This window comes from Grus americana, chromosome 1 (assembly GCF_028858705.1).
Source record: "Grus americana isolate bGruAme1 chromosome 1, bGruAme1.mat, whole genome shotgun sequence".
Taxonomy (NCBI): Eukaryota; Metazoa; Chordata; class Aves; order Gruiformes; family Gruidae; genus Grus; species Grus americana.
Window position 1 is genome coordinate 150,813,735 of NC_072852.1, and position 24,825 is coordinate 150,838,559.

Consider the following 24,825-nt stretch of genomic DNA (forward strand, 5'->3'; position numbering starts at 1 on the left):
GATGATCTGTCTACAAGAGGAAGACCTGTTAGGACACTTTTGAGGCAAGGCAGGCAGTTTCTTAGCAGCAGACACTGAAAAGGCTGGGCAACAATTCAGGTGCACCATGGCAGGGAACAGTTTCTTAAATGTCCTTCTGTCGTCTCCAGTCACATGTGACACCAACATATTATACTTCTCTCTTTGAACACTGACGATGTTTCATGTGTTTCCCACTGCCTGCTGTTCCACAGCTGCCACCATTTAACAAAAAAATGCAAGGGGGCAAAGTCAAATCTGTCTTGGAGGGTGGATCATTAGTTGCCAGCTGGTAGTCACTGTATGGGTTGGGTTTTTTCATAGTTGGCTTCCTTATTGTTGCAGAGTCATAGAATCATGAGTAGTTTGGGTTGGAAGGGGCCTTTAAAGGTAATCTAGTCCAACCCCCTGCAATGATCAGGCTGCTCAGAGCCCCATCTAACCTGACCTTGGATGTTTCCAGGGATGAGGCATTTATCACCTCTCCAGGCAACCTGTTCCAGTGTTTCACCACCCCCATTGTAAAAAATTTCTTCGTTCTATCTAGTCTAAATCTACCCTCCTTTAGTTTAAAACCATTACTCCTTGCCCTATCACTACAGACCCTACTAAAAATTTGTCCCCATCTTTCTTATAAGCCCCCTTTAAGTATTGAAAGGCCACAATAAGGTCTCCCTGGAGCCTTCTTTTCTCCAGGCTGAACAACCCCAACTTCCTCAACCTGTCTTTATAGGAGAGGTGCTCCAGCCCTCTGATCATCTTTGTGACCCTCCTCTGAACCTGCTGCAATGGGTCTATGTCTTTTCTGTGCTGAGGACCCCAGAGCTGGACGCAGTACTCCAGGTGGGGTCTCACAAGAGCAGAGTAGAGGGGCAGAATCACCTCCCTCGACCTGCTGGTCACACTTCTTGTAATGCAGCCCAGGACACGGTTGGCTTTCTGGGCAGTGAGTGCGCATTGCTGGGTCATGTCGAGCTTTTTATCCACCACTTTCCCCAAGTCCTTCTTCTCAGGGCTGCTCTCAGTACCTTCATCTCCCAGCCTGTCTTGATACCGGTGGTTGCCCTGACCAAAGTGCAGGACCTTGCACTTGGCCTTGTTGAACCTCATGAGGTTCACATGGGCCCACTTCTTAAGCTTGCCCAGGTCCCTCTGGAATCAAGACAAAAATCACTCCTAAAGAGGAGATTGGTCAGATTCAGGGTAAATACTTTTCACTGTAATAAACCCAAAATAATAGCTAATACATAGCATTAATCCTCAGCTCTCCTCTTCTTTTCCACTGTGTATTAACAGTAAAACAATTATTTTTATCTGAAACTGAGGAATTAACTTCACTCAAAAATGGTAAAACACATCCCTCATCCATTCATCTTCCTTCCAGAACAGGAACAATGGTAACACCCTCATCTGATGCGTCACCATCGTTCACCACACCTCAGCTGCTTTGTGGTTGTTCTCATTCTTTTTTGTAAATTTAACATCTCAGGAAAAGCTGTCTTCTTCCCAGCACTCAGCTTTTCTGGGCTTCGTGTTTAGCTGAGAATTGTCACAGGCGGCTGGTGCCTCCCAACACAGAAATTCTCTTGCCTCTCTTTTTGGATGCAAGAGGCCACAGTAGGCTATTTACTCCTGCATCTTATAAGTACACTGAGAACATATGGCTTAAATTTTAGTTCTCTGTGCATAAGATAACTTTTTTGCTTTGGGACGTGCCTTGAAGATTGCAAACTAGCATTGGTTGACTGCAGCTGTGGTGTTAGCTTCCAGCTATCATAAATCAATGTTGAATATCGTGGAACCATCAGCCTCTGAGTCAGCCTTAAAACTCATCCTGCAGAGCGCACCTTTAAATTAACTCTCAAGCAGGCCCTGAGTCGCTGTCACGGTCCAGGAACCTCAGAGAAAAAGTTTTGTCTTTGCCGTTGCCTTCTGTACTGACCTGAGGTGATAAAATGCTGAGGAAAATGGTGAATTTCTTTCCAGCCGCAGAGACTCCCTCAGGTGGGACAGCATGGGGCACACCGCTCTCCTTCTTCCTCTGCTCTCCTCCAGGAGGAGAGAGGTGCATCCTTTAAGCTGGACTGTTACTGGGCTGATAGCATCCTGCCAGGCAGACATTAAGCTTCGTTGACAAAGCCTTAAAGCACTAAACTGCCTGAGACGGAGTGATGTTTGGGGGGAAGCTGGAGGAGACAGTAGAGAAGGAGACTGTGTTTTCCCTGTTCTCTCACTTTGGATGTCTCTTTTGCCCCTTGGCAACACAGTCGAGTGTGCCTGGGGCAGCCCTCCCCAAAAGGCAGGCCCCGCAAATGCAGCACACAGCCAAGGACCATGCCAGCTGGGCTGGCACTGCCCCCCGGTTGCCAGAGCAAGCTGGGCAGGGTCAGCATGCTTAGGCTTACAGTGCATCGGTCCTTCATAGTTATACAGTTAATGTAGCTACGCGGATTTTCTGTTTCAACTTCTCTTACCTCTCTGTCTATTTTATTCCCATCACAGCTCCCTGTCAAGTTCTCATTGTCTCCCTGCAAACTTCCACCCATGCGGCCACCCCAAACAGATTTTTAATGACAGCTTCAACTACCTCCCTTCCACTGTGCTCGTGCTGACAGAAACCTGCTCTTTCATGGGTTACATGCAAGCGGGTATTAAGCATTCACTCAAGAGGTATGGAGCTACTCTGTAGCCGTGGGCTTGCTGTTGAGGAGATGATTGCTGGGGGCATCTTGCTTTCATGTATTCCATAGAATAGCACAGGAACCCCAACACGGAAGAGCTTTCTGGCTGGTGTAACTGTACGTGAGGACATACTGCACTGAGAACCAGGGATCATTAGCTGGATAACATAATGGTGTGGCAGGTTTTGAGGTCAACCTTATCTTACGTATCAGAAATTCATTTTTTATTGATACAGAAGTCAAGATATGAATAATGAGTGCCTGAGAGGATATGGTTATGGATGAGACAACAGTGAGATTGAGTGAATCTGCACTTGCTATCTCACATAATTTCAAGTTAGCACTCAAAGAAAACAGGAATTTGCTGCATTGCCACTGACAGCAAATTTAAGTCAAGTTAAGCCTGTATCACTCAAAGATCTACAGAACCAATCGCTTGGAAGCCACTGATCAGATTATAAGTCACAACCTTTGTTGATGTAAAATAACCTTGCTCCACTGCACTTCATGAGCTTCCAACTAATTGCTTCCACACATTTAGTCACTGAGGTAGTGACCTAAGGCTCCCTGGACTACTGAAACTCAGGCTAGCACATCTAATACTGTTTTGCATATTACAATTGGGAAGAGAGTCCACCCAAACCCTGTGATCAGCAATGTGCTATTTCTGGTGTCAGAAAGTGCCTCTAAGCAAAAGTAAGGAGGGAGAGGGTGAGGGAAGGGATGTATTAGATGAGAGTAGAACTCCCTGATTAGCGATTTGATTTCTATTCTCTGTCTTCTTGTATTAAAATCATTGCACATTTAAAAATAGAAGCCAGACTTGTCATTTTCCCCAATGATTTGAAGAAGTGATGCTGAAAAGAGTATATACACTTATTTGAAAATAATTAATACTGTGCCCTTTCCAAATTTATCATGTATTGATAAAGGAGGCAGGTTGGATGAGGGAGGAATTAAATAGAAAGAATGAACAAACTAAGCCAATACAAAGATATATTTTTTTTTCCTGGTGGACAATGAGATTCAAATAATAATAGTAATGTACTTAAAGAGTGTTCTTCAGTGAGACCTGGACCTAGTGTGTGCAACTGTGCCTCTCGTAAGTGAGCACTTACTCAGGCACACAGCCCTGTTGCTGCAACAGGACCGCTCACACATCAAATTATCTTTAGATTTATCTTCATTGTTCATGGACACAAGGTAAAATAGCTGCCTGTGCCCAAGCTGAGAGCCTCTATGGAGAGGCTGTGAAGAAGCAGGGGAACAGTGTTGGAGTCTGATGTGTGATAAACAGGAATTAACCCAGCAGGGATGTGGCATTTCCCCATCAGGTTAGAACTGTGAGCAAAAGGAGACGGTTCCATATTATTTTGCTACATTAGGATGCATGATAGCACACCATCCGGAGAACTGGTACTGACTCAGATCACAAGTCAGCCACCTCCCAGGCACGCTGTGGCTGCGGTGGTCCCCGGGAAGCTGGGCCACCACGTAGGGAGTCACCAGCCCACTCCTTCCAGGGCCTTCATGGAGCTTCCCTGCTGCCCGATGAGGAACAAGGAGTCCTTCTTTCTTTAATGATAAACTGTCTGTCCCTTGTATACGCAGTTTTCTAGGAACCCTTTTCAGTCCTTCTTTACCTCACCTTATGCACTGAGCAGGGAAAAATGCATACGCACTTGGGGAAGCAGAGCTACACATGATAGTCATGAAAAAATAGTAACAACCTTAACATTTCCCAACTGGCTGGCTAAGAGCTGTATTTTCACAGTCAATTTTCATGTGGCATTGTGCAGTTTTCAGTATTTCCAACAAAAGATAACATTTCATTTTTAAAGCTGCAGGAATATGTGGATAAGTTAATGCTTTTATTTTTATCTTTATTTTTTTAAAGCTGCTCATTTTCCCACTTGGAAAACTAAGATATTTTAGCTGCATGAGGACACAAAATTACAGATCTGGAAAGATAGTATACAATGCAGGGACAATTGTGTCAAGCCTCATTTTATGCACCACTTGGAACACACCTATTAAGTCCTCAAAAGAGACCTTGTTTGTTTAGTTCATCCCCTTCTAGAGGTTTGTGGGCTTTCCATAACATTTACTATCATAAGTTGTTGTAATTCTTTCTTCATTAAAATTCATGTACATGTTAATACTCATGATCTGTTTTTCATCTCTTCACTGGTAGCCGGGCTGACTTTGAGTAAATAATAGTCAACATAAACAAGTGATGCTGCATTACCTTCTCAGTCATCTGGAAACAACAAGAATTTTTGTCCAAATAGAATTGCACACCCAAGCTCTTAAGCTGACAATGGGCAAAGTCAAAATGATCTTTTAGTGCAGAATATTCTACACTAAGTACAATACTGTAGTACAGTTCAGAAGTGTTTTGACTTTATTTCTCTCCCAACATGCAGTGTTATGACTTTTTAAAGTTGAGGGGCAAAGAGAAGAAAGGTCTCAAGGGCACCTTTGCCGCTGTCATAAGGCATAACTGCATTTCACACAGTGAGTTCAAAATTACTTAAGGAATTTTTCTCACAGCTCATGACAAAAAGATCAATTCAGGTAAATAACCTAGGCATTTAACAAGGGTTCCGAGCAGCCTCAGCCCTGCTTCATGCTGCCCCAGGCTACATCATTGGTACAGCCTGGTTAAGTATGTTGACATGAACTCAGCCTTGTCCTGCCTGTCGTGTGGGTGCTCTCCAGGGGCTGGACTGGCTTCAACATCACAGAAGGGTTTAGGACTTGCTTCTTTAGACCCAGGGCAAAAGTAGGAAGCAGGCAGCCAGGCCACCTCTCACGCAAGCAAAATATTAAATGAAGTTGGAAACTAATACACATGAATGAACACAAACACAGGATAAGGACATATGTTTTAGACTATATAATGACTTGCAACTTATGGCTAGGGAATGCAGTTATGGAAGACACAGAAAGTGAAGGACAGCAATTTTTCTTTACTTTATATGTGATTTTAAAAAGCATATAATAAGTTGATGTCTCTTCCTATATTGCTCTTTCCATAGCACTGGAGAAACATGGGGCTTCACAGAACTGGGAAGAGACCTCCACATTAGACAAGGGAAATGAACGGGTCAGAACACCTAGGAGAAAATGCAATGACTAGGATTTGTAGCAAAGACAATGGGATCCTTTTGTAGTCCATGTCCACCCTGCAAAAGAAAACAGTAATTTCTGAAAGAAGAAGAAAGCCAGAGACTCCAAAGAGAGTGAAGCTGAGGTCAAATTTGAAGTGAAAAATACTGCAGAAACAGAGGGAGGATCCCTCAAGGGTTTGTACTGGGACCAATACTATTTGATAACTTCATCAAAGACAGGGGGATTCAGCGCACCCTCAGATGACACCAAACTGAGTGGTGCCATTGATATGCTTGAGGGAAGAGATACCATCCAGAGTGACCTTGATAGGCTTGAGGAGCGGGCCTGTGCAAATGTTAGGAAGTTCAACAAGGCCAAGTCCAGGGTCCTGCACTTCATTTGGGGCAGTCCCCAGTATCAGTACAGACTAGGCAATGAAGGAATTGAGAGCAATCCTACAGAGAAGGACTTGTGGGTACTGGTGGATGAAAAGCTGGACATGAGCTGGCAAAGTGCACTTGCAGCCCAGAAAGCCAACTGTATCCTGGGCTGCATCACAAGAAGTGTGGCCAGCAGGTTGAGGGAGGTGATTCTTCCCCCCTACTCTGCTCTGGAGTACTGCGTCCAGCTCTGGGGCCCCCAATACAAGAAAGACATGGATCTGTTGGAGCAAGTCCAGAGGAGGGCCACAAAAGTGATCAGAGGGATGGAAGACTTCTCTGCTGAAGACAGGCTGAGGGAGTTGGGGTTGTTCAGCCTGGAGAAGAGAAGGCTCCAGGGAAACCTTGTTGTGGCATTTCAATATATAAGTGGGGGTTATAAGAAAGATAGATAGAGGCATTTTACAAGGACCTGCAGTGACAGGAAAAGGGGCAATGATTTTAAACTGAAAGAAGGTAGATTTATACTGGATATAAAGAAGAAATTTTTTATGATGAGGGTGGTGAGACACTGGAACAGTTTGCCCAGAGAAATTGTAGATGCCCTATCATTGTAATTGTCTGGACAGGGCTTTGAGCAACCTGATCTAGTGAAAGATGCCCCTGCACAAGGCAGGGGGATTGGACTTGATGGTCTTTAAAGTTCCCTTCCAACCTAACCCATTCTATCATTCTATGATACAGAAAGTAATCTTGTCATAGAACACACTTATTAGGTCCTTTCTTGTCTCTTCCACATACACTGTAAACCTGGATGACTTACCTATTTCTTCAGAGGTTTAAGTGACCGGTGTCATTTAGAATAAGCCCCTCGGCATGGTGCATGTAAACTTTTTGATCTATTTGGATGAGTCAACTTTCAAAACAAAAATATAGCTGAATCTCAACTTAAGATGTCACATCCACCTTAGTACATTTTCATTGAGATTAGCTTAAAAAAGAAGGACCATTGCCTCAACTGTTTCCTGACAACCTTGCAGGTGATACTGGTCAATAGAAAGGGTCACAGTCACACTTACTGTAGCAGAGGTGGGGAAATCAGAGTTAACTGCAGTGATTGAATGACAGGAGATTAACATTGCTGCCTGCTTGAGGGCCAGCAGGGAAATATCTGTAGGAAAATATTTGACCTCTAAAATCATTGCCACTATCCAAAAGGCGATAAAACATCAAACTGTTTAAGGATTCAAAGAATTTATAAGGTTACACATCTCAGCTTTTCTCCAGTACAGGGAAAACACCTTCAGTCAAATTGTTTGCACTTGCCTATCGTGATCAGCCTATAGTTGTGCTGGGAGCTTCAGGACACCATTTACAATCAGCTATTTTTCATACACTTCCTCCTGTCACTTTAAACCTGCAGGGTAGAGAGATAAATGGAAGTTGCGAGTATCCAGAGCTTCCTACAAAAGCAAGGAATGTGATATATTCACAGCTAAAAAAAAAGTGTTATAATTCTCATAAGCAAGGCCCCTTGGTATCCTGTTTGCTCTTGCAAGTATACACCAGCAGAAACTCAACCAAAATAGTATTTTTTTGCTGTCTTCACATGTACATCTGTCCTCAAGGGAGAGTCTGGATTGTCAAGAGCTCTGTCAGTGCTAAGAGAAATGCAGGAAAAAAAGGATAAGGTATTAATGACTGTGCTGTTTCTCACTTGCCATTACTTCAGTGTGACCTAGAAGTTGGGTGAAAGCACTTGGCATTTTTGTATCTCCTTCTGAACTTTCCAAGTTTGGTGTGGACAGTTAAGGTCCTGCAAAGGCATACAGGATCTACAGGTAGACTGAACTAGTGCTACTCTTCAAAAAAGCGTTGCTAAGCCATACTGAATGGATGTTATGGGATCTTTTGTTGCAGTGATCTCAGCTGCAATGCCAGGTCAGGGATCAGACTGAATTTTAACCCACCGCTTGGTCCAGCTAAGGTCAAGCATTAATTTAGCCTCAGAATCCCCCATTTTCATTCTAATGCTTCTGCTTTTCTATATGTCCACATTTTACAAGTAGGACTCCAGCTATGTATTTGCTGCAACCTACCATTTCAAAGCTGAAATGTAGGCATAGGTCAGCTGAAGAAAACAGAACTCTAATGCAATACAACAGATTATATAAAAAAAGAATTTAGGTTCTTTATGAGGACAATCAAATTCAACAGATGAAAAAGATTTGAAAAATTAAGTGTAACCCTGGAGGTAAGAGAACCTCTCATTTTCCTCTCCTGTTCAATCACTGAATAATCTCTAGTGATGTGGCAGTGGCATAATACTAAAATTTTATCCAGAGCAGGACATTTTTGTACATTTTGTGTCAGCTGACATATTACTTCTCAGAGTTTTACTGTGTCCACCAGGTATATCTTTGCAGTCATGTATCCAGCTAACAATTCAAGCAACAATCATTTCAGATTAGGTGAATGAAGAAAAAAGCAAAATGAGATTTCCTAGTCAGATAATATTTTTTGGCATGTAACCTCCTCTAAACAAATATTGTTAATTGATTTAATCCTCAGTATCCTTGTAAAGCAGATGATAATTATCATCATCCTAGTTTTACAGCAGAGAAATTTGAGGATCAAAGGTTAGATTACTGCTCAAAACCTCATGAACTTGCATGGCAAGTCTAATTCAAATCTGTAGAACTTTATTTTATGATTTAATCATGATGCCCTCTTCCTTCAGGGCAAAAAAGCTGCTGTACTCAAGGAAATAATGGTTGCCACAGTATGGAAAATACAACATAAAACGATACTGGACCTGTGATTCATTAGAATAAATCCCTTTTCATTATAAACTGCATCATTTAATGCAATTCAGAAATTTGACAGTGGCCAAATGAAAACAAGTTTGAGGTTCCTTGTCTTTTGAAGTAGAAACTGTTGCAGAGCTTTGTTCCTCTGATGTTTTGTATAGTAACTGCTTTAAAACTAAATTTATTTGTAGACAGTTTATAAACCTTTATTTCTGATTTATTCAAAGAGCCCTTCTTCTTTGGTAGTTGTCTTTTCTTTATACTGGGACACCGCAAACAGATCATCTTCTGTCTCCATATTGCTAGGCTGAAATAGTTTAGTTCTTTTCATTTCCTCCAGTGACCTAGGCTCTTCATCTTTGCTGATCTCTTCTACCTGTTATTCAGTGACAGGACGTGTAGGACCAGTTCAAAGGTGCATGAGGGGAGGTTTAGACTAGACATTAGGAAGCATTTCTTTACCGAGAGGGTGGTCAAACACTGGAACAGACTTCCTAGAGAGGAGGTTGATGCCCCAAGCCTGTCAGTGTTTAAAAGGCATTTGGACAATGCCCTTAATACCATGTGTTAACTTTTGGTCAGCCCTGAAGTGATCAAGCAATTGGACTAGAAAATTGTTGTAAATCTCTTCCACCTGGAACTATCCTATCCTATCCTACTGATGTCAAATCTAAACACAATTACAAACATCTTTAGTCCTACCATTTGCTATACATAATCTCATGCTCAAAAGTGCTCTTGATACTGTGCAAATGCCTGTGACCAAGAATATGCCCAGTTGCCATCACTAACATGTAGTCATAGCAAAAGCAGTCCTGCAAAGGTCCTGTCTTTCATTAGTTGCATTCCCTTGCTTTGTAGGCAATGGGCCACTCTTGTGGCATGAGCATGCAGTAGCTAAAGCAACACTCCAGTGAATGACACGTTGGCTTCATAGTGCTTTCCTCTTCTATTTTTCCCTGGTAATAAGTCTTATAGCTTTCTGAAATTATGAAAAATTCAAATAAAACCCCAATTATTCAAATGACAACCCTTTTGTTAATCAAGCTTGTATTTCATCTGGGAAACAACTTCTTAGGAATTCACTGGATGTTAGTAGAGGACCAACACTTCAATGCATTAGGAGTGATTTCTTGTTTCTGTCTTGTTTGCAGTGCTTAGCTCTCTTGACTATTGCTATCTTCAGAATCTGAACTGAAAACAAGAACATCAGCTCTACAGTGACTTCTTAAATCCCTTTATCTAACTAGGACCAGATTTTCAGAAATGGGTGTATAGAAATATGCAGAGGTCCATTATATAGGGTACAACTGTTGTATACTGAGTACTTTACAGATGACCCTGCTTCAGATGTAATTTTTTATCCTTTAGGCAAAATACTTACTCAAGACCTTACAAATCACCCAGGGCTTTATAAGACTTCTGTGTATGCTGGCTTTAGGCCAATAGGAATACACTACAAGTAGGACTCAAAGGTTAACCAAAAACATGTACAACTTGTCTTCCTTTTCACCTTCAGTGCCTTCTCTCTCAGTGATGACCAACATCAAAATCAAGGGATTTCTATGTGAGTTATAAAACAAAAATCAGGCAGTTTTGTAACTTGTTGGGCAATTTCCCATTAACGCATTTTCTCAGTGCAAAATGTGGTTTCTGCCAAATTAGAAGCTGTTCATTTTGCAAATTTTATTTTCAGCGTGGAAAAAATAAGGACAAAAGGTCTCATTTCAGGCCAGATCTCCATGCCTAAGCCTCTACACCTTGATTCTTGTAAAATGTATCTTCAGTGAAAAGCACTGTCCTTCACCCAGGCAGATCAAGCTCCCTTACCAGACTGCATCCCCCATGCACCAGTGCAGGAATAGCAGTGGCTCAGCTAGGGGAAGACATGTGGTGAAATGTAGACCAGCCCAGAGATCTAGTTTATAGGGGAAGAGGTTCAGAATGAATCTGAACTATAATTCTCTGAAGGCATCTACCAGTAATTGGATATTTTGACAGTCCAAGGTTTTGTCTGGAACTTTTTGACAACCTGTTTTGGCTTTGTCCAAGATAAGAAAGACATTGTAGAAGAACTAAGAATTCTGTCACAACAGAAATTCTGATTTCTCAACCCAATCGGTTCTGTTGTTGCATTACACATGAAACAAAACAACTGCTACCAAAACACAGTCACAAATCAAACCACCCTCAGTAATTTCTAATTCTGTCTTGGGTAAAATCAATACCTAACTGGCTGCAAACCAAGATAAAGACAAAATAACTGAAAAGACTTGGTTTCCATCCCTTATACCCACCACTTACCACACTGTAGCTCTCTGCCTGAAAAACAGTGTGAGCTCTGTAACAAAAGTCCTCATCCAGCAGCAAGATGTGTATCTGGTAATTAAAAAGTTCTTCCAGCATTCCCATATTAGAGCACATCCAGTATGTCATTCATAGCAACTGATGGAAAGATCATTTTGGACAACAGAAGCTGTAGCAACAGGGCAGGTGGTATGGGAATCTGGGGGAAGGGAGGGCTCGTAAGAATCATGGAGTCGTAGGGGTTGGAAGGGACCTCTGGAGATCATCTAGACCAACCCCCTGCTAAAGCAGGTTCAACTAGAGCAGGTTGCACAGGATCACGTCCAGGCGGGTTTTGAATATCTCCACAACCTCTCTGGGCAGCCTGTTCCAGTCCTCTGTCACCCTCAAAGTGAAGTTTTTCCTCATATTGAGATGGAACTTCCTGTGTTCCAGTTTGTGCCCATTGGCCCTTGTCCTATCACTGGGCACCACTGAAAAGAGTCTGGCCCCATCCTCTTGTCACCTGCCCTTTAGGTATTTATAAGCTTCGGTGAGATCCCCTCTCAGTCTTCTCTTCTCTAGGCTAAACAGGTCAGCAGGTCAACCCCTAACCTGTACTGGTGCTTGGGGTTATTCCTCCCTAGGTGCAGGACTCTATACTTGCCTTTGTTGAATTTCATTTGGTTCCTCTCCGCCCAACTCTCTAGCCTGTCCAGGTCTCACTGAATGGCAGTGCAGCCTTCTGGTGCATTGGCCACTCCTCCCAGTTTAGTGTCATCAGCAAACTTGCTGGGGGTACGCTCTGTCCCCTTGTCCAGGTCATTGATGAATATGTTGAACAAGACCGGACCCAGCACTGACCCCTGGGGCACCCTGCCAGCTACAGGCCTCCAACTGGACTCTGCGCCGCTTATCACAACCCTCTGGGCCCTGCCGTGCAGCCAGTTCTCAGCCCACCTCACTGTCCACCCATCCAACCCACACTTCCTAAGCTTGCCTGTGAGGATGTTATGGGAGACGGTGTCAAAAGCCTTGCTGAAGTCAAGGGAGACAATATCCAGCCAGTCAGTCATGCTATCAGATTGGTCAGGCATGATTTCCCCTTAGTGAATCCATGTTGACCACTCCTGATAACCTTCTTCTCCTCCACATACTTAGAGATGACATCCAGACTGAGTTGTTCCATCACCTTTCCAGGGATGGAGGTGAGGCTGACTGGCCTGTAGTTTCCTGGGTCCTTCTTCTTGAAGGCCAGAGTGACATTTGCTTTCCTCTAGTCCTCAGCACTAATGAAAGACAGTGCTTAGGAAGACTCAGTAGATAAAATGCCCAAAAGCTGCTTTTGTGTGCATGTGAGTGTTAGCAGAGTGTAAGACAATGGCCCACCCTCAAGCAAAAACACCCTGAGTGATTCACAAGGGAAGATAGTCAATGGTATTGCACTACAAAAATAACTTCATGATAATAAGGCTTTGGATTTCCTTGTGCAGTGTTCTTGGTCTTAGCATAAATGAAATTCTGTAAGGAACATCTGGAAGAACCGTTTTCCCTAAACATGTGTTACACACATAGCCAAGGATAGGGAGCTTATAAACCACAGCACAAAGGAACACAAGATCATATTTCTACAAGTATTTATTAATGTACTTTAGTCCTAGCAGAATTGGGGCAGGAATATATCAGCATAAACCTATCACAGCTGGAGTCTCTTTTAATCCTTGTGGGCTGATCGAGAGTCCATGAGTGAAGAACTGAAAATACAAGAAGAAACTGGGTAGGCAGAACAGCATATTGACTATGACTAAATAAACACATTTTTCAAGTGTCAAAATACTTCTCGTTGTTATACTTTGAACTTTCAGCAAAATGGGAGTTATTTCAAAATGATCTGGAATCACTCATCCCATATTACAGTAGTAATAGACCCTTCATTCCTCCTCATGAAGTAAAATGTTACTGTAGGGACTGGTAAATTTGCTGCTGCCTCTGTCAGTCAGGATCCATCAATCACACTGCAAAGCCCTAAACAATTCTGACTTAATGAAATGGGAATAGGAAATAGAGGCAGGATCCATTTTGTTGCTCTTCTCTGAAGTTCTTTGCCTGTTTTTGTTCCTCACATTGCTTTAGGAAACCCTTCTTAAGTTTCTTTTAGGTAGGAGGAATTAACTTCACATACGCTACCCCTTTTGTCTACTGTATGGGTTTTAGTAGCTCTATTTAAGGCCAGGGAAGAGCATGTGCGAGATAAATATGACAATTGGTCTTTTTTTCCTGCAGTGATAAACCCCATTGAAAGCAATTGTGCTGTCTTAAACCAGTGTGCCTTAAAGACATAGTAGCGTTGTTAATATTGTGCTTTCATGTGCACCACCAGTCCCTTTGAAATGCAGCAGCCATGCTGGTTACATTGAAGTATGGGGGAAGAAAAGTTTCTGTTTTCCTCTAACAAAATAACTATCCCTAGTTTATGATCCCTGCAGCTTTGATCTCTCACTTTGTTCACTTTATATGAGAGAGCATATTTCATGAGGAATTATCTAAGATGGGTACTTATAAATGACCAAGGATTATCTGAATAGTATGCTATATCCAGGAAAATAAGGTAATATTTCTCAGACATTGGTATATGCTCTTTTGTTTCTGCCTTCCCTGCTCTTCTACCATGGAACAACTTTGTTAGTATTATTTTGGTAACAGCTTATTGATTTGTTTTCTTCTCATCTCTACCATTCTTGGGATGCTCCAGCTGCTCATTAAAATGCCTAATGGCCTCATAGCTACATTCAGCCCCATGCATTTGTAAAGTCTAAATTAGGTCCATTAGATTGCTTATAATTTCATTTGTATAGAAGAAAACAAGCACTGAAAGTAACTGAAAAACAACCCAACACCTCCAGAAAAGAATATTGCTAGGGAAGAAAAATAACATTGCTTGATCCAGGCAAAAGCCTCCTGTCCTCTTTTCTGAAAAAGCAGGCTCAGAAACAGGCAGAGAACAGAACTTTCCCCACCTTTCCTTCCTGGTCGTCTGCCCATACATCTGTCCTCCTTATGCTGAGGATAGCAGCACCTTACATGAGCCTCCTGGCTCACGTGCTTCGTGGGCAGCAAGGTTGGGCCTAGGGACAGACCTCAGGCACTTTTAACTCGTACAAGAGACACATCTCATGTTTCTTTTCTTAACTTGCCAAAAATTCTTCCTACTATCCCTGTCTTAATCCAAGATGTAGACACTTTGGATCAGGAATGCCACCCAGTCTACAAAACATCAGATAACTCAAAAGTCATGAACTCTAACTTCTTGAGGCATGTTCATGTTACGCTACCGTGAACTGCTGTAAGAATGACTAACCAATGCGTAAAAGACAAAGTCTTCTAGTTTTACAGAAAACAATTCAGAAATCCCCAAACCTCTTCCATTCCCCGCCCCCCACGAGGACCTCACCGGTCCAGGAGACATACCTGCTACACATGGTAGCAACAGTTCAAGATATAGCCAGTACACCACATGCACCAGGACTGAGGGTGGAAAAAACCCACTGTTTAGAAGGTGGGCAGCAAAATATTTTAATCAGGCAGCTCAGTTGCAGTCAGATAACTGTCTCAGAGCAAGGCAATTAACAGCAGCTGACACAGCCCGGAGTCAGCACTGGTAGCAATTTTCCCCTCTGGCTGCTTCCATAAAATCAAGGCAGCTGTGATGTCTATTGCCTGCCCTCCTGAACCCCTCAGGGTTTCTGGAGTCCTCTCACAAGCATATAAGGAGTTGTTGCTACAGTAATTATCCTTTATCTGTCAGCATCCTGTAACCAAGAGGGTATTTGACTCATATTTGTCTATGCGCAGAAACAGGTCACCAGAGGAAATGGGTTTTCTTATTTCAGTTATACAGATGACTATAAGCACATAGAGGAGGCTGTTCAGCGTGTAGCAGTATAACCCCACAACTCTGCTGACATTAGTCTTGTCTCAGTTTAATTTGTGGGATTCATGTTTACAAAGAAGCTGAGCCTCAGCAGAAGTCAATTACTGCTCATAACTCTACCTTAGTTCTTAATTTTAAGATCACATCACACCACAGTAAACCTGACAGCAGCAAGATGAGCACCAACAGATGAGTTGGGTTCCTCTCCAAACGTACAGAAAAAAACATAACAAACAGCCAACACCAATTAAGTGTCTATTAGGAAAAAGCAGCAGTTCTGCCTCTGCATCTTGTATGGTGTATCTTTCTAGCTGTTGCTTTCTCCTCCCTTGCTATGCTTCATCATTCCTTGTCTCTCCCCCTTCCTTCCTCTGGATCCCTGTCTTTACTTTTATAATTTTTAAGAACCCAGCAATCCACCAGCAATGGCTCCCCCTGTGATTTGTCACAACCTACGTGTACTGCCAGTTCTCTGGTGGCTACTCTGCCTCCAGGGAAACCCCACCACTATATCACTGCATTACAGTTGGTTCCGTCATTTTAATATATTGAGTTAGTATTTCCATCAAACTTAATAAGCAACTACTTGAACATTAGCATATTTTTAGGAAAAAGCAATAACAGGGCATGCTCTTCTGACTTGCCTTGGGTATCAAGGCATGAAGCTTAGGGGTCAGGCTGTACTTGCGGTAAAGTGCTTTCTTTGAAAAGAAAAAGCATTTCCTTTGAAGTGCTCTATCTGGAGTAACTTACCACTGTAAGAAAGTAGAATCTATATATTAAAATAAGGAAATATTAAAAATAAGGAAAGATACATGCATGGAGTGGACATTAGTAGGTTTTGGGGTGCAGCAGATAAACCCATGCTATTCTGATGAAACGATCAAATTATCCACTAGTCACCCTGGAAAATTCAAGATGTTAGGAGAGCTAGAAGTCCATCCAAATCACAAGTGTTAGTGGACTGTTCGTATTGAGGGATGAAGTAGTCCCACAGTAAGCCACTACTTAATCATTGCTCCAGGTGCAGTTTCCTGCAGAAGAAGGTGGCGGGTGTGATTATAGCAAAAGACTGGCTCCTCTCTCACTTGTCTAGCTGTTCAACAGGTTCATGCTGCAGTCAAGACAGCAAGTTGGAGGAATCGTCCAGAGACATGTCTTTCAGCCAGGTCACAACAGGCGAGCTAATAACGCAGATAAACAGACCAAAACGCCTGTATGAAGTTCAGTCTGTCAGAGAACTATGCCCCTCAGAGCTGCTCAAGCGAAACAGCTGACTCCTATGAATAAAAAGATAGAAGGTGCCTCCTTCAAAGGAATATTGTTCAGAAAGGGGCAGTCTGACTTTGGGAATGAATCCTGGACATGGGTTGCCTCCAAGGTTCCCTGAGATACGATCAGAAAGGTAATGTCACACCTCCTATAGCTGTCACTGCTAAAGAATAGAGGGTATAGCAAGATGTTCTCTCTACCCAACGCAATGTAGTTCATGGGTTTCAACCTCCTGCTGAGATGCTGGTTTGTATGCACTGAGACAATATCCTCTCCCATGTCATAGACAATGAAGTTTACTGAGCATTTTATCAGATGAAATACAGTGATCATATTTTGTTGTTGTTTTTTTAAATGAAAAAAGCAGAGTAAAAGCAAAGCTGATGGATTTGAAAAGCATCAATTAATTGCTTCATTCATGCATCCCAGCATTCAGTTTATGCCCTAGTGTAGCTCGTTGTTCTGAGTCTTCTGAGAGGTGTTACTTGTATATCATGACATATAGTCATTATGCCCTCAACCCTGCCTGCCAGGAGGTGGTGTAACACACAGGATGAGCTGCGTGATTACTGGCTACCAGGAGTTTATGCGACAGCAATCCCACTTTTAACGTTCCGCTAATGTGTAACTGGCTTTATTCTCGGCATGGAATCACAGTGACTCCCTGGGATGAAAACAGTGACTGTCACCTCTCTTGGCCCAACTCCAGCCACTGCGTAGTTCAAAGACTACCAAAAGCAGCAGAATGCCTCACATTTAATGGATGTAAGCAGACTTGTAGTGGTTAAATTGTATGGTATTGCATCACAGACTGAATGGCAAGTTATATTTTCCCTTTAGTAAGTTGTTTTTCATTTTAATCAGTAATTGATAAAAAAGTCTGTTCTTATTCTTTAAGACATGACGCTGGATTCCTTGAATGGGTGGCACAGCCGTTAGCTGAAGTTCACCAGCATTTTGAGTACAGCATCAAGTCACCAGAGCGTGACCTCCTTAGAGGGCTTGACTCTCCCAAGAAATTTATTGCCAAAGCTAGAGCAGTATGGTATATTCTCCCAGGGGAAACCTACAGCACCTGCTTGGGGAAACATGTTCATTTTAGAATAAAACTAGCTTTACAACATTTGCCTGCTTTCCGTAGTTTACTGTGAAAGCTACTTGTTAGCCCATCTGTCCGTTTCCATTTGAGATTTCATTGCAATTGTGGGCAGAACCGACAGGCACCTTCCCTGTTTCGTGCCATCTGTAGTTCAGTGTCATTCACTCAAGGCAGTATGAAAAGACCAGGACTCCTAAACAAATGAAAACAAATGTTTTATTTACAGGAAAAAATCTGTACACTGTGCATACATAAAAATATACAAAATCATAATAGAAAATATAAAAAGTGTTAAAATGTATACAAACACTGCTTAAAAATGTGACTCCTGTAAAATCTTAAGCTTTGTTATTAGAGTACACATTCATTTAAAAAAATCATCATACAAAATAATTCTCAAAGCTATTAAAAAAGTACACAGTCTATATTTGAATAGTTCCAATGACTACATATTGTAAGAGTGATGACATGATATGGACAAATGTAAGGCTTTTACACACAACTCTTATTTCAAAAACAAAACTCTGAATCTGATCACTAAGCCAGAGAGAAGAAATTTGCAGTGTCAAAATTCATTCAATGATGCAGGTATGCCCAGACATGGGCTACTTGAAATTTCAAACAGTTAAATCAGGTATCCTCCTTGTGTGTGAGAGGATAGCTCCCAGGAAAGATTCAGATGCTTTCTAATGACAGTCTTCTGAATTACCTACTTCAAAAAACAATTTAATTTATTCAATATGCATCAACTTTAGAGAGCATGAAGGGGAAAATAGTAGCCATTTATTTTTGCAGTCAATGCATTTAATATTCCTTTCATGGTACATCTGTGTCACTGTCCAAATGGCATTTTTCCATCCTTAAAAATGCTGAAGAAAAAGGAAATGAAAAAGAGAAACCCCACTACATATTGGTCTACATGTGTTTTGAACTCCTGTTTAATTCAATCCATCTCTAAAATTACTGTGTTCAGTCTGTGCAACCATTGAATGTAGACACTTGTCTTCATTTAAGAAAAAAAAAAAAACATCTTGGTTTGGCTGACTTTGGCAAGAAATCTACTGCAACAAGTTCAAAATTTGGATGTTTTCAAAGAAAGTGTCCTGACCAAAGACGGGCAATGATTTAGCTAAACTTCTACAGAGAGGGTGTAGATTAGAGTGTGTAAATCACCCCCCTCTCTCTCCAAAGGTACGTATTTCTTCTATCATTGTAATTTCACTGACTTTACCAGAGTTTCAATAGCATAAAACTGCACAGCAAGGGAGAAAAAGAAGATGGAGTAGTTTAATCCAAGGACTGACTGAGCTGTGAGTTTATGCTCAGGTAAGCTTTAGAACTACAAAGGAATGGAACAATTAATAATTTTTTCTAAGAAAAAAGATTTTGGCTCAAAATGAGGCAAAATCTTCCAGGTTTTTTTCCTTGAATAAACAGAAGAATACCTTGATTTAACCATCCAAAGGCTGAATGCATAAAATGATAGAGCACCGCAAGTCAGAAAAGCTACAGAATTCACAGTGGGAAAAAAAGCATAATGAAATTCAGCATAAACTCGGCACGTTTCCTTAAGCTGCTGCTGCGTTTCTGGTTTGTTTCAGCTAAGTGCAACTGCTGTCCACAGCACCAGGGCACAGAAATGAGGCTCAAGAGCTTCTGAAGGCAACTTACTCCTACTTGTCAGTAAAACTCCACAAATTTAAAACCTGCATGATTGCAACAAGTGTGAAGGGAGCTCAGGGCTCCACTAGCAGAGGCATTTGCTTGGCTGATGATGCGCCTCAGGAGCCGGGTGTGGGCAAACCTCTCATTTACGATGCCGTTCCACTCCGTTAGGCTGAAACAGCCACACGGGAGAGCTACGAAGCCATGCCTGCATCTTCTTCCCACCCCCCACCCCCCCTCCACGATCTGGTTGGAAAATCCTTTCACACTGTCTGCATTTTATACATGTACCTAAACCCAGCACTTTCACATGTTGTTATTATTATTAAAAGATACACGGTTCAGTGTTACTACACACCTCCTCGTTGTTTTAAATTTACTGAATGTGATTCTTTGTAAAGATCTCTCTGCCCTTGCGAGGGATGGGGAAATGCCCATAAATGCAAAAATACTTGGTGTGCTCTTACAGAAACCGCCAACGCCACAGAGTGTAAGCGGTGGTGAGGTGAGCACCTCTGCAAGGTCCTTTATGTTCCCCCTTTATTTCTGCCCCTTCCCCTCTCGCAGCAAGTGGAGCTGAGCCCTCAGATCACGCACACTTGCACTTGTGCCAAAAACCGAAGGAGGACAAGACAAGGTAGGGGGGTAAAATCTCTTTAAGCAGCCACAAGGTGCCTGAGCAGGCAGAGCAGTGAAACATCACAGTGGAAACCAGTGTTGGGAAGCCGTGCCAGGGGATCCTTATTTTTTCAAGAAGATGGGCATCACGAGTCAGTCTTCCTCTGTGAGAAAGCAAGTGCTGGCAGCACAGCTCTGCAGCATCTTCTGAGGTGACGGTGCTACAGAACCCACGTTCGCACTTGTGGAAGAAGCACTGACTGCTGTATAAAGCCGGATACAGCAAAGAAAAAATTTCTGCTGAGAGGGCTTGAATGCACACAGTCCAGTAAATTAAAAATACACAGTTCATTTTACAACATCTCAGCCCTGGTTCTGCATTATTATTTAAATGATGTATTAAGTAGGTATGCTTAGCACTTGTTACATGAAACTTTGCCTTGTTCTGTACAACAGTTATGTTGATTATTCTGACAAATTACTGGGGGAATAATACAACATAATCCTGCTGTGGGTGGTCGAGTAATGCAGTTAGTTAGTATTTTTCTTCTTCGTGAAAATCAAAGTTAAAGGTTAGTGGTTGCAGTCCAGTCCAAATGATACGGGTTTTTCTTTCTTCTTTTCAGAACATGAGAATTTCCAGCTTATGGAAAAGTAGCATATTCACTAGTCCTAGAAAGCTAATCAACTCTCTTCCTTTACAAACATGTGGTAGCTAATCCAGCGTACAGGAAAGAGAGACATGTTTGATTGCACTGTTCAAACTTCATATGTTTTGCAATCATGGTACCAAACATATGGAAAAATAGATTAGTTCTGTGTAGGTTATCTATTCTCCACAAGATTAAATAACAGTGTTGTTAACTTTGAGAATAAAAGTTGCCATCATAGATAACATTAAAAAGAAATCAGCATGTAATATATCCAGAGTCTAAGGCTAATATGAGTAAAACCTATTCATTTTGACATGTACCAAAATGATTTATGGACATAGCTATCCACACAATACAGAAGTACAATTTTTAGATCATCTGGACATACTTTCTGTCAACAAAAGAATCTTAAGAGGATCATAAAGCCCAAATTAAGAGACTACATAGGAAAAGAAGGCTAAGGCCTATGCAAGACACATATTCCTCACTTTTGAGGAAGGAAAATCATCAGACCCAAAGAGCAGAATGAGAGAAAAAGGATTCTGTGATTATACTTACATTGCTACTGAAGAGGAAATAGTCATTAATAGTGTGCACTCTTCAATTGCCTTTCTGTTGCTTAAGACAAAATACAAAAAATACTTTCCACCGCAATCACTCAGCTATTCTTTTCAGTGCCTCTTTGAGCTGGCCACCTTTTTACTGAATGGACATGAGTAGGATATAGCTGTGCTTTTTCATACATAAGTTCCTGCTGAACTTACCCTAAGAGAAAGGGTACAGTTGTGTGGGAAACAAAACCCCAAAACATTAACCTCCTGTCACTTGGGAAATCTGAAACTCAAGTCTTGCCATGAAAAATAATGCTTTAAATATATTAGTAACCAGGTAGATCTTTAGAAGTGCCTTAGAGAATATTCTCATTGTGTGTAATGAAGGAAAACATCAAATTATCTCCATATGCAATCCATAGTCAGGTTTGTTGCAGGCATTACAGCTTCTCTGGGGTGCAGTCTTTCAAACGTTAAATAAAAAATGCTGATAGCCTCTTCCTGTGTCAAAAAACCTCCCTATACTTTCTTAACAGCAGTAACTTGTGAATAATTGAGTTTGATTTGGATCCCAATGAAATACCTAAAAAATGATGTCTGTAATCCTGAATGTTATCTTTGCTGCAGAAAGGTGAGCTCCCTCTGCGCTCGCCTTCAGCGTGATGTGTGAGTGCTGCACAGCCTCCCTTGGCTTCCTCTGGATCTTCTTTATCTGTGCAGACCAGGGGAAGGCATCGTTTCCATCTCACGCACACCCTCGTGATAGTTCTCCCAGGGAAGAGGTTTTTCTCCTGACTGGGTTACAAATATGTTTGTTACTCTCTAAAGAAACGAGACATTTCTCTTTCCCTCTGCCGTATGCAGTCAGTGTGAGCATGGGGGGCTGGCATCAAAAGCACCTCCAGTAGTTTAACTGGTTTAGCTGTGTGTACAACCATCTCCATCTGCGCTGACTTCTTAGCCACCATAAGGCCCCCCTACAGTCGGAGGCCTGTAACTGAGCCTGCGTACCAACAGGAATTAAAGTCTACTCTAGTCAATGACTGCACAGCTTGGACTAGTGATTACGTCATTCTTGAGAGTGTGAAAATCCCATGGAGCCATGAGAAACACTGCATTGTTCAACTGGCCGCTCTGTACACAAACAATAGAGGCTGTTTCACAATGCCAGGTTTGGCAGTTAAATAAGTTCCTTAAGAAAAAGTTACAGTCTAGCATATGTGGCATAAGAGACCACTGACAAATTCTGACAGTCACACCCACAACAATACATTATATTTCTGCCTAAGTATGTCCTTTGCACCTTTCATAAGCGAAGCCTTTTTTTTTTTTCTTTAACTATTTGCAAAGCAGTAATAAATACTCAGGCTCAGAAAAGAAGTATTTCTCATGCCTGCTACTTAATTACAATTTATAGACTCAAGACTAGATTGGTCTAAGATACATTTTTCAAGTATTCTCTTCTTGTTTATAGTACGACAGTAGTACCTTATTGCACATTGTTTCTGAAGGACTCTCTTCTACAAGTGTGGGAAATTGTTTCGTTTGGGGCACTTGACAGATTTGAATCCTGGCAAAATGACTTTCCCCTTCCGATAGAGATCATCCTGCAAACCCTTGTTCATCCTCTGCACCAACAGCTTCTCGTAGAGCAGCGGGTGGTAGGCCCCTAAGGTACAAGCTGCGTCGTAGTAGAGTTCATGGTAGTGACATAGGTCGGTCTGTCGAACTGAAGGGATGTATTCGTACACGTGCACTTCGTTACACATGGACATCATGATGAGGATACCTGGAGCAGGAAGCATAAACAAAAGTCAGCCCCAGATCTCACCTTTCTCACAGAAATTTCCCTGCAGTCATCCAATCTGTTTTTCTTTCCTGCTTTCCTTTGCTGTATTACTTCTGTAAAATCGTTAAGTGAAGTAATAGTTCCTTTTATTAGAGCAGCTTCCACTTGTCCCTGATACATAAAGATTGCAATCCCTGTAGAGTTGACAGGGTAGGACAACAATCATGAGGAAAGAGCAGAAAGCCTATAAAGGGCTTGCATACCACCATCTGCCTCCTTGAGTGAGAAGACTGCTCTCCCACCTCTCCCCATTTACCCCATCCTGTCCACAAAACATCCCACACAAGAATCAGGGACCTCATGCAGCTGCATGCTTTTTTTTTTTTTTGAGTCAACTGATCACTTTTCTTGGTTTTCTTGTATATTATCAATTCTTGAAGCTGTTTAGCAAGACAGACCAGGTCTTTACATTCACTTGCAGAATGCAGAACACACACATAAACACAGAGCAGTTGTCTGGTGCTTTTAAGGAGCTCTTCTTGGTACTTCCACCACTTCCACACCTGAACTCTGACCTGCCACGTACAGGAGATATACAAAAAAAATCCCAGGTATGCCCATTCTGTCCTCCTCTGTGCTTTTGGATATCCGTGTTGTGCGAATATTTACATACATACTAATAATCTTCAAGGCTATGAAGAACCTGACTGATTTCCCTTTCCTTTTTTGTACACCATGGCAAGGGGAAACAAGAATAGAAAGATGGGCCAGTTCTTCCCTTGTTTCTTCCATGTTTCTTCCCTTGACAGCTTTTGGATGTTCATTCAGATCGTTGGCAATATTAGGGTATCAATGTACTACTTGAAACATCTCCACGCTATTACAATGTTTGTTGGTCTTAGTCTGGAACTGAACCGATTCCGCTTTTTCCATCCACTTGCTTCTCCCTGGGCAGGAAGACATGACCAAGAAGGCAGCCTACATACAGGCAGAATGGCATATAAAGAAACATCAGCCATGTGGTGGTGTCACAAAAGCCCACAAAAGCTTCTAACGATTTTCTGGAGTCTCACGGAGAGAGGCTGAGGAAGGTGAATTCCTTCTTAGAGCAGTGCTGCTACGAGGAAAAGCCCCCGACCACCTCCTGCTCAGCAAGGAGGAGTCCACAAAATGCCAACCCATTTTCTCCTGCCACATGTCAATGGCAAACTATCATTAGCAGTGCCAATAGCAGCTAAGAAAGGCCATATGGAAATTAATTTCCTGTTTAAAGCCAGGCAAAGGTTCACTTTGACCTTAGGTACAGCCCAGAGATGCTGTTACTCTCCTTATCCCATGCTCAAGATCAAAACTAGACCAGGACAGATTCAGGAGAAAGACAGGTAGGCTTATGAAAACTTTGTTTTCCTATAGCACAACTGTAAATCCGTACTAACAGAAGGTCTTTATAGCCTTGAAATGAGAGAAATGTTACTGTTGCGACTGCACATTTTCAAAGGGACTAATATCGGATATTGATCAACAGCACTGTCTAAACTGCAATACTTTCACATCAATCACAGCTTCTGGGAGCCTCTTCTGTTTCACATAACCATGGGAAAGGAAAATGACCAAGTAAGCTTTGGACACCTTTTTTTTTTTTTTTTTAAGATTTCACTTAAAGAATAAAAATAGATAGAAAATGTATTAAAGCACTTGTTGCACTACTGGTATCCCTATCCATTGAATGTGACTGTCAGCTCCCAGAGGAGGCAGCTGTATAATTCTGCGCACTTTGCACTTATAAATGAGAACTGATGTAATTGTTGAGTTTTTTCTGTACAACAGCTTTGGATTCATAAAGCATCAAAGGTGTTTTGGGTAGATCTCACAAGTGAAATGAATTAACATAAAAAATTATTTTGGTTTGTTAATTAAGCAAAGCCATTTTCTGAAGTTTAGTTTGCAGTTTGGGAACA

General features: G+C 41.8%; 2 protein-coding genes across 7 annotated transcripts in view; one reads left to right on the forward strand and one right to left on the reverse strand.

Moving 5' to 3' along the window:
* Positions 1–24,825, forward strand: part of LOC129208203 (pinopsin-like) — a 92,913-nt gene that overhangs the window by 67,306 nt on the left and 782 nt on the right. The gene's annotated exons all lie outside the window — the stretch shown is intronic.
* The window catches only part of ST6GAL2 (ST6 beta-galactoside alpha-2,6-sialyltransferase 2), a 191,950-nt gene continuing 180,088 nt past the window's right edge, over positions 12,964–24,825 (reverse strand). For 5 of the 6 annotated variants that reach the window (XM_054830512.1, XM_054830473.1, XM_054830520.1 and 2 more), the window contains one exon: positions 17,837–22,867. In XM_054830512.1, coding sequence (XP_054686487.1) covers positions 22,599–22,867 — 269 coding nt within the window. In that variant the 3' untranslated portion in view covers positions 17,837–22,598. Of the gene's footprint in view, positions 17,785–17,836; positions 22,868–24,825 lie in introns of those variants that run through there. The other variant, XM_054830484.1, reaches the window with a different exon arrangement.